Source organism: Lissotriton vulgaris, chromosome 9, assembly GCF_964263255.1.
Source record: "Lissotriton vulgaris chromosome 9, aLisVul1.2, whole genome shotgun sequence".
NCBI lineage: Eukaryota > Metazoa > Chordata > Amphibia > Caudata > Salamandridae > Lissotriton > Lissotriton vulgaris.
The window spans coordinates 517,677,014-517,701,385 of record NC_141697.1 but is presented as its reverse complement, the minus strand read 5'-3'; the positions used below and the strand labels follow the sequence as shown (position 1 = coordinate 517,701,385).

At 43.8% G+C, this 24,372-nt stretch overlaps 1 protein-coding gene across 1 annotated transcript in view; it reads right to left on the bottom strand.

The window, feature by feature from the left end:
* The window catches only part of ARID4A (AT-rich interaction domain 4A), a 418,019-nt gene that overhangs the window by 95,614 nt on the left and 298,033 nt on the right, over window positions 1-24,372 (bottom strand). The window contains 1 exon segment of the mRNA XM_086937984.1: window positions 4,594-4,841. Within this exon segment, the coding sequence (XP_086794110.1) occupies window positions 4,594-4,841 (248 nt within the window).

The following is a 24,372-nucleotide window of genomic DNA, read 5'->3' as shown; positions in this document are numbered from 1 at the left end:
AGGTGTACAGGATGGACCCAGATCCTCGAAATACTCCGCTTGGGCCGGCACAGAATGTGGCGCCGAATCCTTGTCTCAAATGCAAGGCATGTGCCAATAGTAGTAGGACACTTACCTATGAAATCCTCAGTCTTAAAGAACAGAAGAAATCAACAAAAGAATGAATTGCAAATACCCCTTATACGTGTATTGTTTAGTCTGCTCCTGTAAACTCTGCTACGTGGGGAGTACTATGCATCTCACGAAGGTGCGGATATTGGAGCATCTGAGAGCGATTGTCCATCGGGATAGCTCTTACTCAGTAGCCCAACACTGAGTTGTATCATAAAAGAAACAGGAATCTATTACAATTCTTCAATCTGAACCATGTCACTCGTGAAGTAAGGGTGGTAACTGGGAGTTGAGGCTTCGACGACTGGAATCCAGATATATACTAGATATGCGAACGATAGTACCGAATGTGCTGATTAAAAGTGAAGAATTAGCAATCCACCTGTAGCATTTAGCAGGCTGTGGTAGGACACAGGGGTCAACCAAATGTTCGGTGGGTGCGGAGCTGTATGCAGAGTTCAATTCAATTAAGCTTTATTCGATTTTAAGTGGCAAAAAATCATAAAAGCATACATGAGACATTGCATTACAATCTAAAAGCATGTTTTAAGATAAAAATACAGTATTTACAATTTAAAAAGAGAAACAGAGGTGTCACTCCAAAAAGTGCATTGTGCATATCCTCAGGGCATTTGATGAGAAAAAAACTGTCTTGGGTAATATTACCTTTAAACTTTGGGACATTATTATGCGTTAAAAAAACAAACAAAAAAAAAAAACATTGGTTTGAACAACAATAAAAACATTGTTCTTTGCAACTTGCAATCTCTTAATTAGAACACTGTACGACAATCAAAGTGAATAAAACTTACAAGTTTATGACATGATAGAGCAGGCAACAACCTTTTAGATTAAAAAAAATTACTATGAACGGCTAGGTAAGCAAGTTCAATCTAGGTTCGTTCGATGGCGAACAATGCACTTCAGGAAATTAACTATTATAAGGACCAGTCGTTCGCCCTCCAGAAGCTGTAAAGAGAGAAGTGCCGGGCGGCAGGTTCTATGGCCTAATTGTTTTAACAATGGGATAAGCTATTTTTGTTCTAAAGTCATTGTAGAATTTGGAGAAAAAAAAGTGGTATGCAGGGTAGACTGTGTGGAGGTGTCATCACAGGGACAGGGCGAGAGTCCTTTTGCAGAGTTTAATGACCATACAGGGCCAAATTATTAACCAAAGGAAGCCCATTGAGGGCAATATGAATTTTGAATAGATTATTTCTGAAGTAAATTAGCTGCCAACTGTAGATAAAATCATTGTATAACTGAATATATGTAAATATGACAAGGATTATATAATATGTTGACAGCTTTTTAGTGACATTCTATGATAAAATGTACACCTTTGCAAAGGTTTTTACACGTTCCAAGATGGCGCCCATAATACCAGTCAATTCGAGCAATGCAAATCAGTAGTCCTTTAAATTTGTCAAAGAATGTTGTTGTAAAGATTCTGAAACCGCAATACATAAAAGAAAAGCGTAATGCCGGCCGACATTGACAAAGGCAGTTTGTGACGAAACGCGTCTGAGCGTCCTGCAGGGATAAATAAAGTTTTGTCCTTACCCCTTGTGAGTGCTGGATTTACTTGGAGTTGGGAGATTACATGCCACGTTGGTTCCTCAAGGACACGCACCCGCGCGGAACTAAGGGAGCACCAGAAACTAACACATATATATATATATATATATATATATATATATATATATATATATATATATATATATATATATATATATATATATATATATATATATATATATATATATATATATATATATAATGGAGGCATTTGAAGGGTCAATTCTTTACAAAGGACAACTGCATTGTATCATAGCCATTTGCCACTACACTGGTATTGCCTAACTACCCAACTTCTGTTTACTTTTCATAACTTCTTCACTAAGCTTTCCAGCAATGACAGTTTTATAACTCATGGATATAATAATCAGCTTTCTGAGCATTTTTCTTAAGAAACTTATTAATTTTAACTGAAAAGACACCATATTTTAATCTGATCAGTTTCGGTAAACCTAGTGTCAGGTCAACATCAACTCCTAAAGACAACAGCCAATCAAGGATATGCCCTTTCAGCTGTGGTGTAGGTGGAGCAGAGTTTTGTATAAAACCCAATTATTCAAGGGTTGCACAATCAGTCTTGCAGCAGCACCATCTCGAGATTTTTAAATCTCCCAGATCATTAAGATAAAGGTGACTTGTTTTACTGGAGACGGAAACTAATTTGATTTCAGAGAGATTAATTTTTGGGAGGCAGTTACAGAAATAAGATAGCAGTAGTTTCAGTTGGAGCCCGAATGACTTTTACTACCAGAAGGTCAAAAGCTGAAAATTGATTGCTGTAAACTACAAACATTTCTAAATGTTTGTTAAAATCCACATTCTCCCAACTTGCTTGGTCTATCAGCTGGTATACTCTAGGAATAACATGGGATTAGTGAGTAGTTAGTCAGTTCAGAGGCAGAAGGCAGTGAGGAAGAATTCGGCCGGTCATCCTTGATGGGAGATATTGTGTGCAAAGAAACCACATGTCAGATGAAGTTGGCCAGACCACCTCAACTGGCCACTACTGGGTGATCAGCATCATCCCTGTCCCATATTTGAATTTGATGATACATTGCTAATAATGAATGGCGGAGAGAACTTATTTTAACAAATGCTGTGTAAAACCTGCTGTGGTGTAAACATGAAAACCATAAGGTTATATAAAAAAATAAGTTAAAAATAAGCATTGCATACAATTTTTATTTAACAGTACCCAGTTCCTCCAAGTAAGCAAATGCACTTAGGACATAGAAACTCAGTTTTAACGTACATCACAAGAAAATGTTCTTATTAGCCTAAAGAAAATGTACCATGGACTTTGAATTACTGTAACCTGAAGACAGTGTATACACAAGCACAACTAGAAAAAACAATAAAGGACAAAGAACAAGTTTTGAAAAATAAAGAATTGGCCTCAACAGTCCAGGCACTGAAGTGCACGTATGATCAGAAAAAAATTGTAGTCACTCATGGTGCAAGACAACCAATGGCTGAAGACAGCTGAGTCATAGCATCATGTTTTGGAGGACAGATGCAAAATGTTAACAGTTGAACACAAACACACACACACACACACACACACACACACACACGAGAACTCTGGGTAGTTCTCAAGTTTAGGTGGAAAGCAGAGCCTGTATAGAGCACCCTCAACACCAGTGACACTCTAGATCTGCTCACCTCAAACAACTGCTTTTCTATGAAAGTCTTTAAGCATAGGATTAGCAGTGCCATCCACGCAGAGATAGAATGGGACAAAGTCTTTTGCCATTTCTACCGTAAAGTCTTTAAGCATAGGACTAGCACAGTGCTGTCCATGCTGAGCTGTAAAATGACAAAAGCCCTTTACCACTCTGGGCATAGTATTACAGGTTTGAATTGGAAAAACTACCAACCAAGCCTACCTGAAATGAAAAAAAAGCAACCCGACACGTGTTTCGCTGTCATTAGAGCTCCTAAGAGAGGTATAGCTTTGTCCAGACACAACAGAGCACCTAGTATAAGTCATTACAGCCCCTTTTCAGGCATAGAGTGGTGCATAAATTATGCAAATAAGAAGAGAACTCTGGGTAGTTCTCAAGTTTAGGCGGAAAGATATTATATATATATATATATATATATATATATATATATATATATATATATATATATACATATATATACACACACATATACACACACATATACACACACTAATTACTTGTAGCTTGTCAGTACACAAGACCTAACAAGGTTTACCTAAACAACTAAATTAGATAGGCCTATATCAGAAAGTAAAAGATTAAGTAATCAAGATGAAAAACTGAACCCTGGAGAAGAAGACACAGAAGACCGTGAGGAATACAACTATGTTAAAGTGTATCACTGGCTGAGTCCTGTACTACCACAAATGCTGCACCATAGAAGTGCTGGGCTATGAAAACCGTGATAATCTAATCATAAATTACCATGTGGTGATCTACTTTATCAAGTGCCAGAGAGAGCTATAAAAGGGCCAGTGCTACAGAACAACCTACAAAATGGTGTTACAGTTTACTAAGATCAGCTACCACTAGTGACTGTGCTGCAGCCAGGGTGAAACACTATCTGTAGGGGATTCAAAAATCGGTTAGTAATTCCCCAATTCCAAACTATGAAGCAAATGTAGTAAGGCAAAAGGCGTGCAGCATAACTTAGGGTGACAATTACCAATGCCATAGATGTGGGGGGAAAGAAAAGGCAAAAGTTATAATAGCTCCAAACCACAAATATCTACTTTCTCTAGTGCGTACATATCAGTCTTACACCCACCACACTCCAAAACCAAAATAATTACAAAAAAAACTGCCAACCTCACCACCAGCATAATGTCAAATTTGCCAACTTGGGAAAGAGCAACAATAAGCAGTAAAATCATGAACATCTGTTATTTCAAATACCTACCTTTCTCTGCTCCTTTCATCATCATCATCATCATCATCATCCAAATCTCCATCGGATTCTTCTTGCTCTTTTTCTTCACTGTCTCCCTTTAACCTGGGAATGGTTCTCCTCCCAAGTGGTGTTTCAAAATCCCTTCTTTCAGTGTCATCAATTGTATCTTTATTTTCTTTGTTACTCTCCTTTAATTGGTCAAGATCTACAAAATCCTTGTTGGTGGGGGTTGTATCTCGAAATATTTTCCGCCGCCCCTATAGTTAAGAAAGAGCTTACATTCAAACAATTTTCAAATGACCTAGGAAATGCTACTCGCATCCATAATTAGCTTGTAGCTATTAAACAGTTTAGAAAATGGAAATAGTGCCTAACCCAAACATGCATATGGCTCAGATAAAAAGGTTTGGCCACAAAAGATTTGAGAACGGGAAAACAGCACTATAAAGACTGCCCAAAATTCAGATGTGGTAATACTGGGAGTTTCAACCACAACCTCAGAAGAAAATACAGTCACCTCATTAAAAAAACAGATTTCTACAGAATAGAAATACAATGAAACATTTCTGGATGCTCAACTAACTTACAAATCCTAATAAAAAGTAAATAACTTCCAAGGAGAAGCCTCCCCCCCCCCCTCAGTTTTCACTTTTGTAGAACTTTCTCCGTTTATATCCCAAAAACAAATTTTAGTAACATACTTGCACCACCTCTAGAGTAAAATATCTATTTATTTTCCCAATACAGTATCATCAACCTCAATTTGGTTCACACTAATCCAGGGTGAAATAGTTGAGGAAATGAAGTGTAACAAGGCCTTTCTGACTTGATAATAACGGGGCTTCTCATGAATAGCTTTCCTTACTTTTTTGAACTACAGAAATACTTCTAAAGCAAACAGGGAAACATGACAATGAGGGAGTAGCATTAATGAATCAACATATTGATGGATACTTGAAAAATTCCCCTAGTAAGACCCTACTGTATCAATATGGCTGCCTAGTAGAGTTCCAGAAAAACAAAAATTTACAGCACATTTACATGCAAGTGCTTAGCAAATATGCATGGATTTGACCATGTCAACTAGTCAAATGGAATTCATTCATGTTCGATTACTTAAAATCATTACACGTTTGGTATAAAAGTATTTACAATAGCAGATTTAAAAACGAAGGAAAATGTAACAACCAATCACAACATTACTTTATTTTTTCATTTTTTTATTAAGATATTTTTTCATACGTTGTTAAGTGACAGGTGCATTCCATAAGCTTGCCACTTGACCATTGGTCAGTGCTGCTATCATATATTGATGTACGGGGAGAGTTACATTGATTTTGGTCAAATCAATCCATAACAGTTTGCTCAGACTATGGTCTTGAATGGACTTAAGTTTAAAGCATTTAGCGAAGGTGCAATATCTTGCTTTACAATTCCAAATTCTCCGCAAACGTCTGCTGGTGATGCTGCTTTTGGTAACAAGAATAATATTAGGTAATCTCTATTCAATTTTATCCAAAGTGTGGGCATCGTGCCATTGAAGTAGTTTTCTGCCTTAACTAATTGTAGGAATTCATGTCGCTTCCATAATTTTCAAAATCAGAGTTAAAAGAGGACCTTTCAATCTATCTATCCATACTAATATAATAAAGAAAGAGCCCAAACCTTTGAGGCGGGTAATCTCAGGAACCACAGCACCAATCACAACACCCAATACAGCGTTGGAAAGGGCAGTTGCAGCGGAAGGACATAGGCGAGGCAGACGCCCACCATATACATTTAAAAGGTAAAAGAACCGTGCCAGCAAAGTAGTCCCTTGTGGGTGTGTCTGCGTTGTGCTGTGGGCGTGTGCTGGGAGTGTGACAAACCCTGGGGGAGTGTGGTACGTTCCGCCCTTCATGCCATGTCTCATATTGTGTGCTGTGTGCGTGATTACAGAAAAAAAGCGAGCGTTGTGCCCAATATTTCATTGTTTTTTCTTCCCAGGTTCTGTACATTCCAGCTCCGTGTGTCCACCCGGCTCCCTTTAAATACCCCCCCACCCCATAATCATAACCCACCCGTACTCCTTAAAATACCCCAACACCCTTAAACACTAACCCATCTTAACCCTATAAATATACCTTGTACCCCAAAACCCAAACCTATCCCTAAACCCTAAAAATACCCCTGTACCCCCAAACCTAGCCCTGAACCCTAAAAATATCCATGTGCCCCAAAACTAGCCCTGAACCCTAAAACCCCTGTACCCCAAAACCCAAACCTACCCCTGAATCCTAGAAAAACCCCTGTACCCCAAAGCCCAAACATACCCTAGAAATATCCCTGTACCCCAAACCTGGCCCTGAACCCTAAAAATACCCCTGTACTCCAAAACCTAGCTCTGAACCCTAAAATACCCCTGTACCCCAAAAACCAAACCTATCCCTGAACCCTAAACATACCCTGTACCCCAAAACCCAAACTTACCCCTGAACCCTAAACCTACCCCTGTACCCCAATACCCAAACCTAGCCCTGAACCCTAAAAATACCCCTGTACTCCAAAACCTAGCCCTGAACCCTAAAATACCCCTGTACCCCAAAACCCAAACCTAGCCCTGAACCCTAAAAATACCTCTGTACCTCAAAACCCAAACTTACCCCTGAACCCTAAAAATACCCCTATACCCCAAAACCAAAACCTAGCCCTGAACCCTAAAAATACCGCTGTACCTTAAAACCCAAACCTACCTCTAAACCCTAAAAATATCCCTGTACCCCAAAACTAGCCCTGAACCCTGTACCCCAAAACCCAAACCTACCCCTGAACCCTAGAAAAATCCCTGTACCCCAAAGCCCAAACCTACCCCTGAACCCTAGAAATATCCCTGTACCCCAAAACCCAAACCTGGCCCTGAACCCTAAAAATACCCCTGTACCCCCAAACCTAGCCCTGAACCCTAAAAATACCCCTGTACCCCCAAACCTAGCCCTGAACCCTAAAAATACCCCTATACCCCAAAACCCAAACCTAGCCCTGAATCCTAAAAATACCCCTGTACCCCGAAACCCAAACCTAACCCTAAAAATATCCCTGTACCCCAAAACCGAAACCTACCCCCCTGAACCCTAAAAATATCCCTGTACCCCAAAACTCAAACCTACCCCTGAACCCTAGAAATATCCCTGTACCCCAAAACCCAAACCTACCCTAGAAATATCCCTGTACCCCAAAACCCAAACCTAGCCCTGAACCCTAATACCCCTGTACCCCAAAACCTAGCCCTGAACCCTAAAATACCCGTACCCCAAAACCTAGCCCTGAACCCTTAAAATACCCCGTACCCCAAAACCGAAACCTAGCCCTGAACCCTTAAAATACTCCTGTACCCCAAAACCCAAACCTAAAAATACCCCTGTACTCCAAAACCTAGCCCTGAACCTTAAAATACCCCTGTACCCCAAAACCCAAACCTAGCCCTGAACCCTAAACATACCCTGTACCCCCAAACCTACCCCTGAACCCTAAAAATACCCCTGTACCCCCAAACCTAGCCCTGAACCCTAAAAATACCCCTATACCCCAAAACCCAAACCTAGCCCTGAACCCTAAAAATACCCCTGTACCCCCAAACCTAGCCCTGAACCCTAAACATACCGCTGTACCTCAAAACCCAAACCTACCCCAAAACCCTAAAAATATCCCTGTACCCCAAAACTAGCCCTGGACCCTGTACCCCAAAACCCAAACCTACCCCTGAACCCTAGAAATATCCCTGTACCCCAAAACCCAAACCTGGCCCTGAACCCTAAAAATACCCCTGTACTCCAAAACCTAGCCCTGAACCCTAAAATACCCCTGTACCCCAAAACCCAAACCTACCCCATAACCCTAAAACTACCCCTGTACCCCAAAACCCAAATTTACCCCTGAACCCTAAACATACCCCTGTACCCCAAAACCCCAAACTAGCCCTGAACCATAAAAATAACCCTGTACCCCAAAATCCAAACCTACCCCTGAACTCTAAAATACCCCTGTACCCCCAAACCTACCCCTGAACCCTAAAATACCCCTGTACCCCTGTACCCCAAAACCCAAACCTAGCCCTAAACCCTAAAAATACCCCTGTACCCCAAAATCCAAACCTAGCCCTGAACCATAAAAATAACCCTGTACCCCAAAATCCAAAACTTACCCCTGAACTCTAAAAAATACCCCTGTACCCCAAAATCCAAACCTAGCCCTGAACCCTAAAAATACCCCTGTACCCCAGTCAGTCAGTCAAATTAACTTTATTCGATTTGTTAAAATCATACAAAGTACATAAAAACAGTATTATTTACAATTTAAAAAGGAATTAAACAATTTCATTTATGAGAAAGTTAATGAGACGAAAATCAGTACGTTAAAATATTTAAAAAACACATTATGTACATCAGATTTCCAAATTCATGCCCCTTCTGGCTCTGGTTGCTGCCACAAGGAAATTGGCCATGGCGAAAGTGATACAGATGTTACCCAGTGATTTTAAATATAACATGGCTGGTCTCACCTGGGAGAAGCCCGCTTCTCTTAAGACTGGTAGCAGGTATTTTTTCCTTTGGTCGGAGAAGAAATCGCAAAACATAACAAAATGTAAACTGTCCTGAACAGAAAAATTGTCACAAGTGCAGGGGGAGCTAACTCAGGTTTCATCCAGGTATTAAAATGGCCCAAATAAAAATGAATAGTGTTAAATCTGAATTTTGTTAGCAAAAATCTATGAAACGGATTAGTGACGAAACATAAATAGGGTTCAATTGCAGGTGACTGGAGTGACAAATAATGCATTCGAACAGATGGTTTTGATAATTCGACTTCTCGCAACATGTATGCCCTAGACATAAACTGTTTTTTTTATAAGACTCACATCCTGCTTTGTGATACACGAGGGGGAGGTGAATAAATCTGGACGTCCTAGTTCATTAAAAGATTTGTGCAAATACGCCATCCATGGTATCTTGTGACTATACTCTAAACTCATCACATCCCTCATGATCGTGTGATTTAACAGTAGTTCAGGGTTTAACCAGGTCTTAAGCCAGTATATTAATGGGGCCAGTCTCAGTTTGTCCTGGATGTAATCCAAACCAAGTTCTGTGTAAATGGAGAAAACCGGGGAGGATTGGGGGAGGGACAGGACTGAACGTAAAAAACTATTTTCGGCTACCTGGATTTCTTCTAGTCGTGCATAACCCCATAGGGAGGCACCATACAAAGCCACGGGAAGGGATTTGCTGTTATAAACCTGGATGATGGCCTTCATGGGTCTATGTCCCAGCCTTTTAGCAAAACTTAAGATGGCCCTAGATGTTCTTGTAACCGCTAGGCTTTTTGCACGTATCTGTGGGCCCCAGGTACCCCTACTATCAAAAAGCACTCCCAGGTATGGAAACACGGGAACTCCCGACACAATCTCCCCTTTACAAAAGAAGGTTTTAGTTCCTCTCTTGCCACTTTTCCCTTGTGTCCCTACAACCATGGTGTGCGATTTGGAGGCATTAACCTTCAGGTCCAACCGGTCCATAAAAGTCCCAAAAGCATCCAACAATTTTTGGAGACATACCCCTGTGCGTGCAATGAGTACAGCATCGTCCGCGTATAGGAGAGCAGGGATCTTAACTTCTCCTACACGCGGTACGACACATGCTGCCTCGAGTAAATGCTTGCCTAGGTCATTTATATAGATAGTAAACAACAGGGGGGCCAATATGCATCCCTGCCTAACGCCCCGTAGAGATCTAAAACTTGACGTGCATCTTCCCTCTTTGGTTACTCTTACAGCAGCGAATAAATCCTGGTGCATAGAAGCTATAAAAGCCACCAAGTCGGCATCGATTCCCATATTAGTTAGGATTTCCCAAAGTTTCGATCTGTTGACCAGGTCGAAGGCCGAGGAGAGGTCCATAAATGCTAAATACAAGGTCCCCTCCTTGGCCACCGTATACTTAGAAATCAGAAGGTGCAGGTTTGAGCACTGTTCTAGCGTGCCCCTTTTTTCCCTAAAGCCATACTGTATATCAGCCAGGCCACCGCAATCCTCCAGGCTATCTCTTAATCTCACTAAAAGGACTCTGCCCAGGATCTTAATAGCAGAGTCCAGGAGAGAAATGGGCCGGTAGCACCCTGGGTCATCCCTTCTGCCCTTTTTAAATATAGGCACAATGGTGGACGTAGCCCATGTATTTGGGGAGGGCGAGGTGTTTGCGGCTGTGAACACATTAGCCAGGATACCAGCCCAGAATTTGGGGGAGTGTAAATAAAAGTCAGCTGGTACCCCGTCTGGGCCGGGGGCTTTATTCTTTGTTGTGGCACAGATTGCTTTTTCCACTTCCCCGCTGTAGAATTGTATAGGTGTGGCCACAAAGCCTGCACAGTTTTGTGGCAGCAAAGAGGCACCAGACTCACCATAAACAGAGCTGAAGTGGGCCAGCCACTTCTCGTCGGGTATTACACAATCGGTATCTAGATTTGGAGAATCTGAAAAATAAGGGTGATTTACTGCAGCCCAGAATTGCCTGCTGTCTCTCAAGATGTTAATGTCGTTTAGTTGGTCCCATGCCTCCTGCTTGATGCTATCCCTTCTGGACTTTGTGGCGGCCCTATACTCTTTTCTCAATACTGAAACCAAAGCCCTGTCCCTAGGTTGTGCTTTAAGGGCCATTTTTAAGGCTCTAAGGGCCCTGGTGCAAGCAGAATCAAACCATTTATGCGGCTTTTGTTCACCCCTACCCCTTGATACCGTAAGATTCTCAGCCACTACATGACATATTGATTGAAAGGCGGCCATGGTGTCATTACCTGGCACAGTCGGATCTTGGCAGATTTTGATGTGCTCTTCAATCTTTTGACCGATATTAGTGTAAAACTCATCTGCCACCACATTCCCCCATTTCAAACGCCTGCCTTGGTCTGTTGTGCGAAGGGTGAAGCCCTGTTTAGAATGCCCTGGCATGGGTCCCAAAGCACCCCCCCAGCGGATGGACAGGAAAACAGGATTATGATCACTAAAAGGCGAAAACACAGTACAATAGGTAATAATACATTTAAAAATGGCAGAGGTCACGAAAATATAGTCAATAACAGAACCCATGGGGGAGCCCTTGAACGTTGATGCTCTAGGAACCCCCTCTCCTGCTGTAAATTCAAGGAGGTTAAATTTGGCCAGAAAATCCTCCAGATCCTCTCCACGCCTGGTATGTTCAAAGTGTGGACCCTCCTGTTCCCAAGCCTTCGTAACTCCTAGAATGGTGCAACCCAGATTACAGGGGTGAATATTAAAATCACCCATTAACAACAGTTCATGGCTGGAGGGGGAATTTTGGTTAAAAGCGGTTAAAAATGCATCCAGTTGGGTGATGTTGTTGCCCCCAAATTCCTTATTGACAGAGTTGTAGAAATTGATGAACAGAATGCTTTTTAATGGGCAGATTTGCCTTTCCACAATTAGACAATTTGGGGAATCATATTCAATTTTTTTCAGCGTGCCAGAGAGGTCTAAAGAAAAAAAGGTCGAGAGGCCTCCCCTCGCTCTACCTGCAGCACTGGGGCGGGCCGCGACTGAAAAGCCTACAAAACCGTCCAACCATTGATTGGAAGACAAGTCCCAAGTTTCTTGTAGGGCGATGACGTCGTGACTTGCGACGAAGGTGACCTACCCCTGTACCCCAAAATCCAAACCTAGCCCTGAACCCTAAAACAACCCCTGTACCCCCTAACCCAAAACTATATCCGAACCCTTAAAATACCCAAACACCCCAAAACATATACCTCAGTACCCCAAAACATATACCCCTATACCCATACTTACCTTATTCAAACATAAAAAAAAAAACATGCTTTTACCATTCATGCATTTATAACGAATTTCGTTGTAAATGTATGCGTGGTAAAAGCATATAAAATGTAATGCCATGCGTTCTAATAGCATTGCGGAGTCATGGTACTTTCGTAATGAAAGTATGCGGAGTGATGGTATGCGGAAGGCAAGTTGCGGAATAATGGGTGTTAACACTACCCCGGTAAGTACATGGGTGGCACGGCGGCTCACATCTCCAGCAACATACTCATATTTTTTCACCACCCATTTGAAAAATGCACAGGTCTCTCTCATTGATGGCCAGCACAGACATACACTTCAAGACACACCTCCCGCCACAAGTTCTAGAATTGCGAACTTTAGAGCTGGGGAGCTACGTTCGAATCTTGGCATCAGCTCAACATCCTGTGACTCCAGGCAAATCTCTGTCTCCCCGTGCCTACCACAAATTAATCTAATATGCTACTTACCAGTATGCATCTGTTCTTGGGATGTAGGGCTGCTGACATTCATATCTGTGCATAGATCGCCGCCAAGTGTTGGGTCCGGATGATCGCACATTGTTGTCCTGGAAGCGTCTTCGAAGTATCACGAGATAGGTGGCTCCTCCCCTGGACTACAGTGCGCATGGGCATCAACTCCATCCTCAGATTGTTTTAGCCATTGTGGCCAAGATGGAGTGAAACTATGTGAATGATGACCATGCTAGAAGTATGTGTGAATGCTGCAGCCGCTACAGGCGCCGGGGAGGAGGGCGGGCGATATGAATGTCAGCAGCCCTACATGCCAAGAACAGATGCATACTGGTAAGTAGCATATTCGGTTCGAGGCATGTGGGCTGCTGAATTCATATCTGTGCATAGAATACATAGCAGTCCCTCCATTAACGGCGGCCGCCTGTGCCAGCTGCAGCAGTTTGGAAAAGTGTTTTTAGAACAGCCTGCCCTACAGCTGCCTGCTGTTTGGAGTGCACATCAACACTGTAGTGTTTTGTAAATGTGTGTGTGGTAGACCATGTGGCTGCTCTACATATGTCTTCCAAAGGAATATTTCCAAGGAAAGCCATGGAGGCCCCCAGCTTTCGGGTGGAGTGGGCCAGCGGTGGAATGGTGAGAGTGCGCTTGGCTTTCTGATAGCAGATCTGAATACATTTAACGATCCACCTGGCTATACCAGCCTTGGAAATGGGGTTGCATTTGTGTTGTGGCGCAAAGGCAACAAATAGTTGTTTAGACTTCCGAAAATCTTTGGTCCTATCAATGTAGTACATTAGGGCCCTCTTGACGTCAAGTGTGTGGAGCATCCTCTCCGCAAGTGACTCTGGATTTTGGAAGAACACAGGTAGTTCTATAGTCTGGTTGATATGGAACTGAGAAACTACCTTAGGAAGGAATTTAGGGTTAGTGCGAAGCACCACCCTGTTGGAATGAATTTGAATAAATGGCTCTTGGATAGTTAGTGCCTGGAGTTCACTAACTCGTCGTAGCGACGTAATCGCTATAAGGAAAGCCACTTTCCATGTCAAGAACTGAATCTCGCAGGAATGCAGTGGTTCGAAAGGGGGACCCATCAGCCTGGTGAGGACCACAATTAGGTTCCACTCGGGAGCTGGTGGCGTCCGCGGAGGAATGACTCGGAGTCCTTCCAGAAAGGCTTTAATGGCAGGCACCCTGAAAAGTGAGAGGTGCTGTCTGTTTTGGAGATAAGCAGCCATTGCGGATAGATGTATACGAATGGAAGCATAGGCCAGATTACATTTGTACAGATGTAAGAGATAACAAATGATGTTCTGAATAGATGCATCCAGCGGGTTAATGTTGTGGTCTGCACAATAAATGACAAACCGCTTCCATTTCGCCGCATAGCATGCTCTGGTGGCAGGCTTTCTTGCCTCCCGGATTATATCCATACAGTCAGGAGGTAAGTTGAGGTAGCCAAATTTTAAGACCTCAGGAGCCAGATCACCAGGTTGAGCTGTTGCGGATCTGGATGCTGAATGTCGCCATGGCTCTGCGTCAAAAGCCTGGGTGTGAGGCGCAGCCTTTGATGCGGTACCACGGACAGTTCCAGAAACGTGGTGTACCATGGTTGGCGAGCCCACGTAGGAGCAACCAGGATGAGAGTCATCGAGTGCTGCTTCAGCTTGCGTGCCACCAGCGGTATTAGAGGTGCTGGGGGAAAAGCGTACGCAAATTTGCCTGACCAGTTCATCCAGATCGCATTGCCCTGCGACTGTGGGAACCTGGCGGCAAAGCTTGGGCATTTGGCGTTTTCCTTTGTGGCGAACAGGTCTATGTCTGGATGACCCCACCTTAGGAAGTACGGGTGGAGTATGAAGGATGTATCTCCCACTCGTGCATCTGGTGGCTGTACCTGCTGAGCAGGTCCGCCATCTGATTGTCCTTGCCTGGGAGGTGTTCTGCCATGAGGAAGATGTTTCTCTGAATGGCCCACTTCCACATGCTCTGAGCCAGATGAGAAAACTGTGGAGAGTGTGTTCCTCCCTGTTTCTGAATGTAGTACATGGCCGTCATGTTGTCCGTCCGCATCAAAACGACCTTGTTGCACAGATGTACTTTGAAAGCTTTCATTGCCATGAAGATAGCCATCAGTTCTAGAACATTGATGTGCATCTTCCTTTGCTGTGGTGTCCATAGTCCCTGCACAGTGTAGTGGAGTACATGAGCTCCCCAACCCTAGGGAAGAAGCGTCCGTCGTCAGAATGATCTGTGGCACAGGCTCTTGGAACGGTCGTCCCTTGCAAAGGTTTTGTGGATTCCACTAATGCAGAGAGTTGTATGCACGACCGGTCACCAACACTAGGTCTTTCAACTGTCCGTGAGCCTGAGTCCACTGACGTGCTAAGCACTCCTGAAGCGGACGCATATGTAGTCTCGCGTGCGGGACTATGGAGATGCAGGAGGCCATCAAGCCTATCAACTGCATGAACACTCGTGCTGGAAGCGAGTGTTGAGGTCTGAATTTTTGTATCAGCGATTGAATGCTGCTGACCCTCACTGAATTTGGCTGTGCTGCGCTGCCAGAGTGTTTATCGTCGCACCCAGATACTGCCGTATGTGGGCAGGTTGCAGGTGGGACTTTGGGTAATTCAGTGAGAATCCCAGATCGTGAAGAAGGTGAATGGTGTGGGACATGTGTGCGGCACACTGCTGGGCTGACTTTGCCTGGATGAGCCAGTCGTCCAGATAAGGGTAGACATGAATGTTTTGTCTCCTCAGGTGTGCCGCCACCGTCGCCAGGCACTTTATAAACACCCTGGGTGCCGTGGTGACCCCAAAAGGCAGAACCTTTAACTGGTAATGTTGGTTTTGGATGGTGAACCAGAGGTATTTTTTGTGTGACGGGTGCAGCGGAATGTGAAAATACGCATCCTTTAGATCTAAAGTTGCGAGAAAATCCCCCTGACTGAGCAACGGTAGGACTTGCTGCAGGGTCAGCATGTGAAAGTGCTCCGATAGAATGTACTGATTGAGGGGTCTGAGGTCCAGTATGGGTCTGAGGGACCCGTCCCTTTTTGGTATCAAGAAGTACAGTGAGTAAACTCCTGTGCCTCTTTCTTTCACAGGCACGAGCTCGATTGCCCCTTTTTGCAGCATGACGAGGACCTCCTGCTGCAATAAGTGCAAATGCTCGGTGGACATAGGACGGTGTCTTGGGGGTATGTTGGGTGGAGTGGATATTAACTCCAGACAATAACCGTACTGTATAAGCTGTGTGACCCACCTGTCTGTGGTGATGGACTTCCAGACTGGCAGGAACTGTTGAAGTCTCCCCCGACAGGTGTTGCGTGGTCAGGGGGCAGTGACAAGGCGTCACTGTTTGTTAGTGGCGGAGGATCTGGAGTTGTTGTTTCCACGACCTCTGCCTTTGGCGCTGTTTCCACGATATCCATCTCGACTCTGTTTGGTGTATGTGGTCTGCGTGCCGCCTTTATAGTACTGTGTGGTTTGGGAGAGCTGGCCTCTGGAAACACCTCTAGTGCTTGAGTGACGAAAAGAACCAACCCGGAACTGCTGGGACTGTAGAGCCCCCATGGACTTAGCAGTTTGTGTCCTTTTTGATTTTCTCCAAGGTGGTGTCCACCTCTGGGCCAAATAGATGATCAGGGTTTACTGTCTGATTGAGAATGGTGGTCTGTATTTCTGGCTTGAACCCGGAGATGCTGAGCCAGGCATGTCGTCTCAGCATGACACTAGTGTTAATAGCTCAGGCAGCGGTGTCTGCTGCGTCCAGTGCACATTTAATAGAAGCATTTGATATGAGCTTCCCTTCTTGGATGAGCATCTCAGCTGCCTCCTTGTATTCATCTAGCAGGTGCTGTAACAGGGTCTCAAGTGTGTCGTAATGTGCTCTGTCATACCTGGCTAGAAGTGCCTGTGTGTTTGAAATGCGCCATATATTGCCCGCTTGAGCTGCCACCCTTTTCCCTGATGCCTCAAACACCTTAGATTCCTTATCTGGGGGAGGAGCATCACCCGTTGTTTGTGAATTAGCCCTCTTCCCGGCATTAGAAACAACAAGAGAGTCCAACAGCAACTGTCCCTTGATGTAAGTAGGGTCTCCAGGCGCCGGTTTGTACTTCTTTTCAATTCTGGGGTTCATCACCCTGGCTCTCGTAGGCTCCTTAAATATTTCCCCAGCATACTTCAAGACACCCTTCAACATAGGCGGAGTCTTGACAGTCCTCTCTGAGACAGAAAAGGTGTCAAAAAGAAAGTCCACTTCAATGGGGTCAGCATGGAGCTGGACGTCATGATTTTTAGCTGCCCTTTTAATGAGGGCATTAAACGCAGCCGAATCCTCAGTAGTCTTCTTGGATCGAAAACGGGAACAAGCCATGCAGCTGGCTTCATCATGATCCGGCGACAGACACTTGTTGCACACCGGGTGGATGTCGATGTGGGGATACTTGGAGTTGCACACGGGACATCTCTTGTACGGACTCCGTTCCATGATGGTTCATCGATAAGGCCTCTGGCGTCGACTGGGCCTTCAGCGTCGAAAAGCACGCGGCTATTCTGGAAATCCGGCTCAGAACTGAGCTGGAACAATCGGGCACCGAACGCACGACTATACGGACGAAAACCTAAAGGCCTTTTGGCCTTAAGAAACTTTAATATCGATTCAGACTAGAGTGAACCAATATACATCCGAACCCAATGGCGGAAAAAAACAATCCGAGGATGGAGTCGATGCCCATGCACAATGTAGTCCAGGGGAGGAGCCACCTATCTCGTAATACTTCGAAGACTCTTCCAGGACAACAATGTGCGATCATCCGGACCCAACACTAGGCGGCGATCTATGCACAGATATGAATTCAGCAGCCCACATGCCTCGAACGTGTTCTTCTGTAATGTAAATTGTGCTCATTCCATGTTGTCGAGTTCGCGCTATATAATATTGCAAGGAAAAATAAAGTAGGGAAACAAGTTCACACACTACTGAACGCGCACTATTAAGTGCATCAGCAGTACACTGTGAATCAGAGCGTTTCACAGGCCTGTCACAGATAAAAAATGCTATCAAAACGAAATCCTACAAAACAATATACTACTGGCTGGCAGCAATTCATAGCCGGGCAACGTCGGGACGGGCTGCTAGTGATTTATAAAGCAAAATAAAAGCTGAAGTTAAAGCACATGCGCCTTTGTCCACAACTGCTGCAGATGAGACAAACATTCCTCAAGGATCTAAGGTCACACCCAGATAATTATATTCTGACACTTTATCCACCGACTGATTTTGCAGAAACCAGGCCCCTTTCCTTAATATCTTTATTTTGATTATTATTTAAGTTTAACTTCTAAGGATCTCCACCATGATGAGGATGCTAGTGTACACACCCAGTTGGGTAAGAAGTCTTTTTACATCAATTTGGGTTTTATTTATTGGGACCACATCGTCAGCATACAGTAGAGAGATATCAGTTTGCCCCCAACTTTGACGGGTGGGAATCAGTTTGGTCCATTGCAATTGTCATCTCCAATAGATACAAGTTAAATAGAAGTGGAGCAAGCACACATCATTGCTTAAGCCCTGTAGATGTTTTAATATTTCACGATACAAATTTCCTATCTTCACTCTGATCCAGGTATTGGAATTACAATATAACAGTTGTATCTCTTTCAGTAGTCCTTTGGTTTGGGGGCACACTATCAAAGGTGGATTCAACAACTACAAAAGTTAAGAACAGCAAGCTATTCATCAGAAAAGCTTTGTCAATAAGACCTTGTTACAGGCATCTGGCAGAGTAAGCAGCGATGCCTTCAGGGCCAATATTAATGGCTTGATTACATACTTCATGATATTAATGACAACAAACACCTGGAAACTAGCCAGTACAACTAAAGAGCGAGTCCAATCTTTTATTCCAATATATTAAATGACAGTTGTGTTGACTATGTAAACATCTTCAGTTTTAGTGTGCAAACATTGTCAATTTTAGACTTTGTTACACAAGTTCTTTCTGTTCTGTCCAGAGCCTGCTCATTTCTAAAGCCTGTGAAATATGCACATCTCTAAATCCAAGGAGCTGGTGACAACCAATGTCAGACGTAGGCCCTGGGAGGAACATGCTTGAGAACACTTGACATCAGAGTTCAACAAGAAATGAACTGACCCTCCACAGCAAACATTTATTGAATTAAAAACAGCACTCATGTAAAAATAGCATGACAGAATGCTAAGCATGTGCCTAAATGCAGTACATAGGAATCACAAATGAAGCACCAATTGTGTAGGAAGTACCTCTCATAATGGGATAAAAATGCACTATGGTGCTCAAGACTTGAATAGAGTAAGGATCAACGTCTTGGAGCCCTCATCTTGCGCAATATGATAGCATGGTACATGCCCACAAGAACCATGCAAGATAAGCACTGAATAATGTTGGGGTTAATTCACCAGTAGCTATCCTATACAATGAAAGCACCATCTAAAAAAAATAAAGTTATTTGCTATAATCAACATCAGTAACTTTCCAAATGTTATACATACATAGTTAAAAGTTATATAAACACATTATAGTCACAAAGACATTGTGAAGTTGAATATTTCATTTTTTGGGTGTAACTGAACAAATAAGAAAAAATAAGTTTAGTCTCAGCACTACATATTTCGTACAGTAAAAACCAATATAATTTCCACCTGAATTGCTCATCATATGTCAGTGTTTCCTGGTTGCCCAACCAGTTCTCAAAACATACGTTTCACAAATTTTAATATTTTCAATGGACGATACAAGGAAATATTAAGTTAATGGTGGTGGTGCTTGGGAGGTAGCTTTTAATTACCTTTTTACTGATGCTCAGAATTTAGGAGAAAAGAGTTACTGATGGAAAATGCACTTTATTTCTAAAGGGATGCAGTGTCTGTGCAATATGAAGATGCTCTCCCTTCCTAGAACCCAGGAAGAAATGTTCCTATCTTCAGTAAAGATCTAGATCTGCTACATAAAGAAGTGACCTGTAACTGTTTTACAGCACTGTCATCTTTTACAGGTGCACAAACTACTCAAAAAACCCTCATGCATTGGGATGCAAACCCCAGGAAAACATTCTGGTCATTAACTACTAGCCTTTCTAAGCTTATGCCTGATGTCTACCTGTGACAAGCATGACAAGTACATGACCCTGACCAACCCCAAGCAGCCAATATTTCCCCCAAACGTTTTCAAAAGAGAGAGAGAGTTGTCAACATGTCAATTCATGAAAGATAGCAACAATGGGGAAAGATTACTTACATACCTGTAATCCTAGTTATCTTTCAGGGGAATCTTCAAAGACAAACGTTTGAATATTCCCGTATAAAGATATACATTTTAAGGTACAGCGTTCATATTTTATGCTATACATACATATATGGTATATATTTAATATGTGCTCTGGGGTCCCCACACGCAGGCAGGAATATTCCAAAGCTTATTGAAGAGGCTCCCCTGGAAAAGTACCACAATTATAAGAAATGTATTCTTTAGTATTTAACCTTTCACAGAACAGAACAATTTCCTTTCTTTCTTTTATTTAAAAGTACAAATCAATATCTATCTGAGGAGGTTTGAAATGCTGGGTGACAAGCCTTAACCTTCCCAAAACAGTTCATCACTACATGCTAATTTGCATCACAGCCTTTATGGCAACACAGTCTGCATTATTGCGAAACGTAGTTTGGATATTGCTATGTTGCTGCTTTGAAGATCAAGCAGAATGGCTGGCTGCATAAGAAAGGCGGAGTTGCAGTTTGGCCTCTAGCCTACTGTAGACACCAGAGACATTTTAGGCAAAGAAATCTCCCGAAGGTCACCACCCCCTATAAATATATCTCCACATTGCAGGAAAGTCCCCTTTTTTGATATGGTCACCCCCACTTTCGGCCTGGTATCTGATGCAATTCTGAAAGAAGTGCGCTGGGTTCCTGCTAATCAGGCCCTCTGTGCCAGATTTCTTTCCCTAAAACTGTACAATGATTCCCCAATTGGCAATACCTTTGGTACCCCCTGAAAGTCCCTAGTAAATGGTACCCCTGGTACCTAGGGTATGGAGTACTTGAGAGGGTCCCTAAGACCTACAGCATGTATTGTGCCACCTTAAGGGACCTGCTCAGCACCAACATGCAAACTGCCTCTACAGGCTGCTTGCCATGGTGCAGAGAAAAATGAAGACCCAACTAGGTACACCTCCTGTGAGCCATGCCTGCAGACACTGCATGCAGTATAGGTGAGCCACCCTTACAGCAGAGAATACAGCACTAAGGCAGGGTGCTCTATGCTATATGTTTGGACATATCTACAAGCGAGAACATATCGGCATGAGCAGATATGCCCCTTTATGTCGAAGTCAATTCTTAGATATTACAAGTGAGCAGGGAAGCCATCTTGAGTACACGTGCTAGACACTGGTATTTACAAGAACGCCAGCTTCATGATGCTTCACTGAAACCAGAGATGTTTGGAATCAAAAAAATCGTATTAATAAAGCCACTATGATTCCAATGATGATATACATGTATGAGGGCAGCTTAGAGGTGCCCTCTGAAAACCTACTGGCTACTAGTGTGCTGGCTGACTGGTGTAGACCAGCCTGCCACCACGGATCTGTTTCTGACCCCTGCAGGTGAGTGAGAGCCTGCGCTCTGAGGGCAGAAACAATGCCTGCTCCGGCTGGAGATGTTGATTGATGAGCATATCAAGACAGGAGGCTTCAAAGGCCTCTGCTGCCTTGATATGCAACTCAATGCTTCCCCAGACCGGGTAAATGCCAACCCCTTTTGCAGGCCCATTTGACAGAAGAAAAATCTGAAAATTAGCCAGTCAGGAGGCGCGACCTCCTCTCAGGCTACTACCACCATTAAAAGGGGGGCGGGGGGGGGGGGGGGGGGGGTATCGGATGTGCAACTGAAGTGGACACAGCTAATAAAATTCCACCATTTTAGTTTTGGCAGAATTAGGCTTTCTGGGCCAAGGTTAAGTCCACTTCCCACAGGAAGTGGTCATATTGAGGGTGTAGACACCCTAAAGGTAAGTAGCCAGTCACAGCTGCTGGCAAAACATGGTGGGGCAGCAGCAGGGGGGGGGGGGGGGGGATTCAGAATATTAATTAAAAAGAATATAAAAGTTAACCCGATGCTGCCGAGCGCCTTGGTGCTCCTCTGCTTTCTGCTCCCAGCAGACCCTGGGACACCATCATAGACTCCCAATCCAATACCTGTGCTGCTCTCATGCTGCATGAGAGCAGTGCGGGTATTGGCCTGAGCGTGCTGGTTTAATGCTTGCTCAGGCACAGGGAGTCTGTGCCGTTTCTCCACCTGGCTGTGGAATACACCTGTGTTGGAGAAACCGAACTGCTCAGGTCTGTTTGGCCAGTCTAAGATGGCCAGCTAAACTGACATGCACACTCCACTCCATTCCATCTCCCTCCCATGGCCCAGCCCCTCCCTACACACACTTGGCTCAGCCAGCAGCGGAAAAATAAAACTATAATAAACGAGTTTATTTTCAGCTGCTGGCTCTGTGCCACTGGAGCAAAGCTCCTTGGCCATTGCAGAGGAGCAGTCGCTGTAAGTAGTCCATTGGCTACTACCGGTCACAGCCCCTAAATTGAGTATTTAGATGGCACCCCTGACACCAGGATCTCAAATTAGACAGATCAAGAAGAGAAGGACACCGCAAGGAAGAGTGAGAACTGAAGACGGCTGTGGACTTTTGATGCCAAACCCTTTGTTGCACTAAGTCTTGACAATTGCAACCCAGCGACTCTTCACACAGCTGAACTCCTGCCAAGAACCCTGGTGGTCTACCAGGACACTTATTAAATTGCTAGCAAATCTCCCTTGGAGTAGAGGAGCTACTCCCCCGCAGTCCGCAGGTACTGAAACACAAAGTCAGGTCCTCCGAGTTGCCACTCCCTGGCCATCCAAACACAGCAGCTCCCCAGGAAGAGGACCTGTGCTCCTGAAGGCCTTATCTGTCCCCCACCAAGCGAGAGGACGCCAGGAACAACCAGAGCTGCACAAAACCAATACCCGGGGTACCGGATTCCTTGTAGCAAGCATAGACCATGAGAGCCCAGCCAAGACAAAGCAGCAGTTGAGGGACATCAGCACAGCAGAGACCCACTTCCAGAGTGGCCCAGCTTTCCTGATTATTTTTACACCCTCAACTGGCAGACCACAAGGATCCAGGACGTACAGACCCCGGCCAACCTTACTACTCTGCGAAGGGAACCAGAGAACCAGCTGTGTCCCCTTGCTCCCAGGACCCTTGTGACCTGAGAACCCGTTGGGAGCCACTGGACTAGTCCCCAAGGCCCCTCTGCAGCCCGTTTCTAGGTGCCTACCCCACCCTTCACTTTACTTGTGTAACTCGCTCACCTAGCAACACAACCAGCACCTTTGTACCCAGACCCCAGACACTTCACGGCAGGTAACAAGAATCTGCTGGTAGAACTTTGGGCCTTGGCCGCCTACAACCTTAGGTCCCGGATAACACCCCCCCCAAAACCGAACGCAAATAACTGCTATACATGCCTTTTCTCCCATAGGTAAGAATTTTGCATAAAGACATATTTAAGCTAACATTTTACTTGCATGCTAAAATCAATATTTTTAAAAAGCACTTACTTGCTATTGATGTATTTGGTACCAAAATGTATATAAAAATACAACTTATTTTTCTACATTGGTCTCGGATTTATTGGTGAGTGTGTGACTAATTTATTGCCTGTGTGTGTATGTTTGTGTGACCAAATGCTTAGCATCACCCTTTGATACACCTAACTGCTTGCTCACACTACCACAAAAGAGAATATTTGGGATATCATTTGTGCCTCTGCAAACTAATCATAGTTTGCCTGGACTCTTTACAAAATGTTCTTCTTTTTCGTCCACTTCCTACACATATAGCTTGGCTTATTCAAACCGTTCAGGGACATGCTCACCTCATGCAAAGGACACCACTTGTGAATTACAAGCTTGTGATTTAGCATACAAAGTGCCCTTTATGCTATCAACAAATGCAATAGGAATGTAAGTAGATCACGATCTTGGTTATCATGAAATAGAATATCTTTGCGTTCAACTGGAGTTCTCAACATGACCCGGTCCTTGGGAAATCAAGTAAGAAGGTTGTAATTTACAAAACTTAACATTTTGGATAAATGTTCATCTAGTTATTGACAACAAAAATGTCCACAATAAGATGGTGCACAAGTACACAGGTTTGAGATTCAGGAACTCAATGATCTTAACGGGGGAGAAGTTACATTTTCCCCATCGCCTCTTTAAAAAGTTCTCGTTCTGGTTTGCATACCATAGATCATTTGCTTGACTGAAGCAAGGGGAACTGCTGTGACATGATGTGGAAACGATCATTCAATCATGAACGGGTGTAGCTAGTTCATCATTAAGAACAGGATTGCCTACACTTA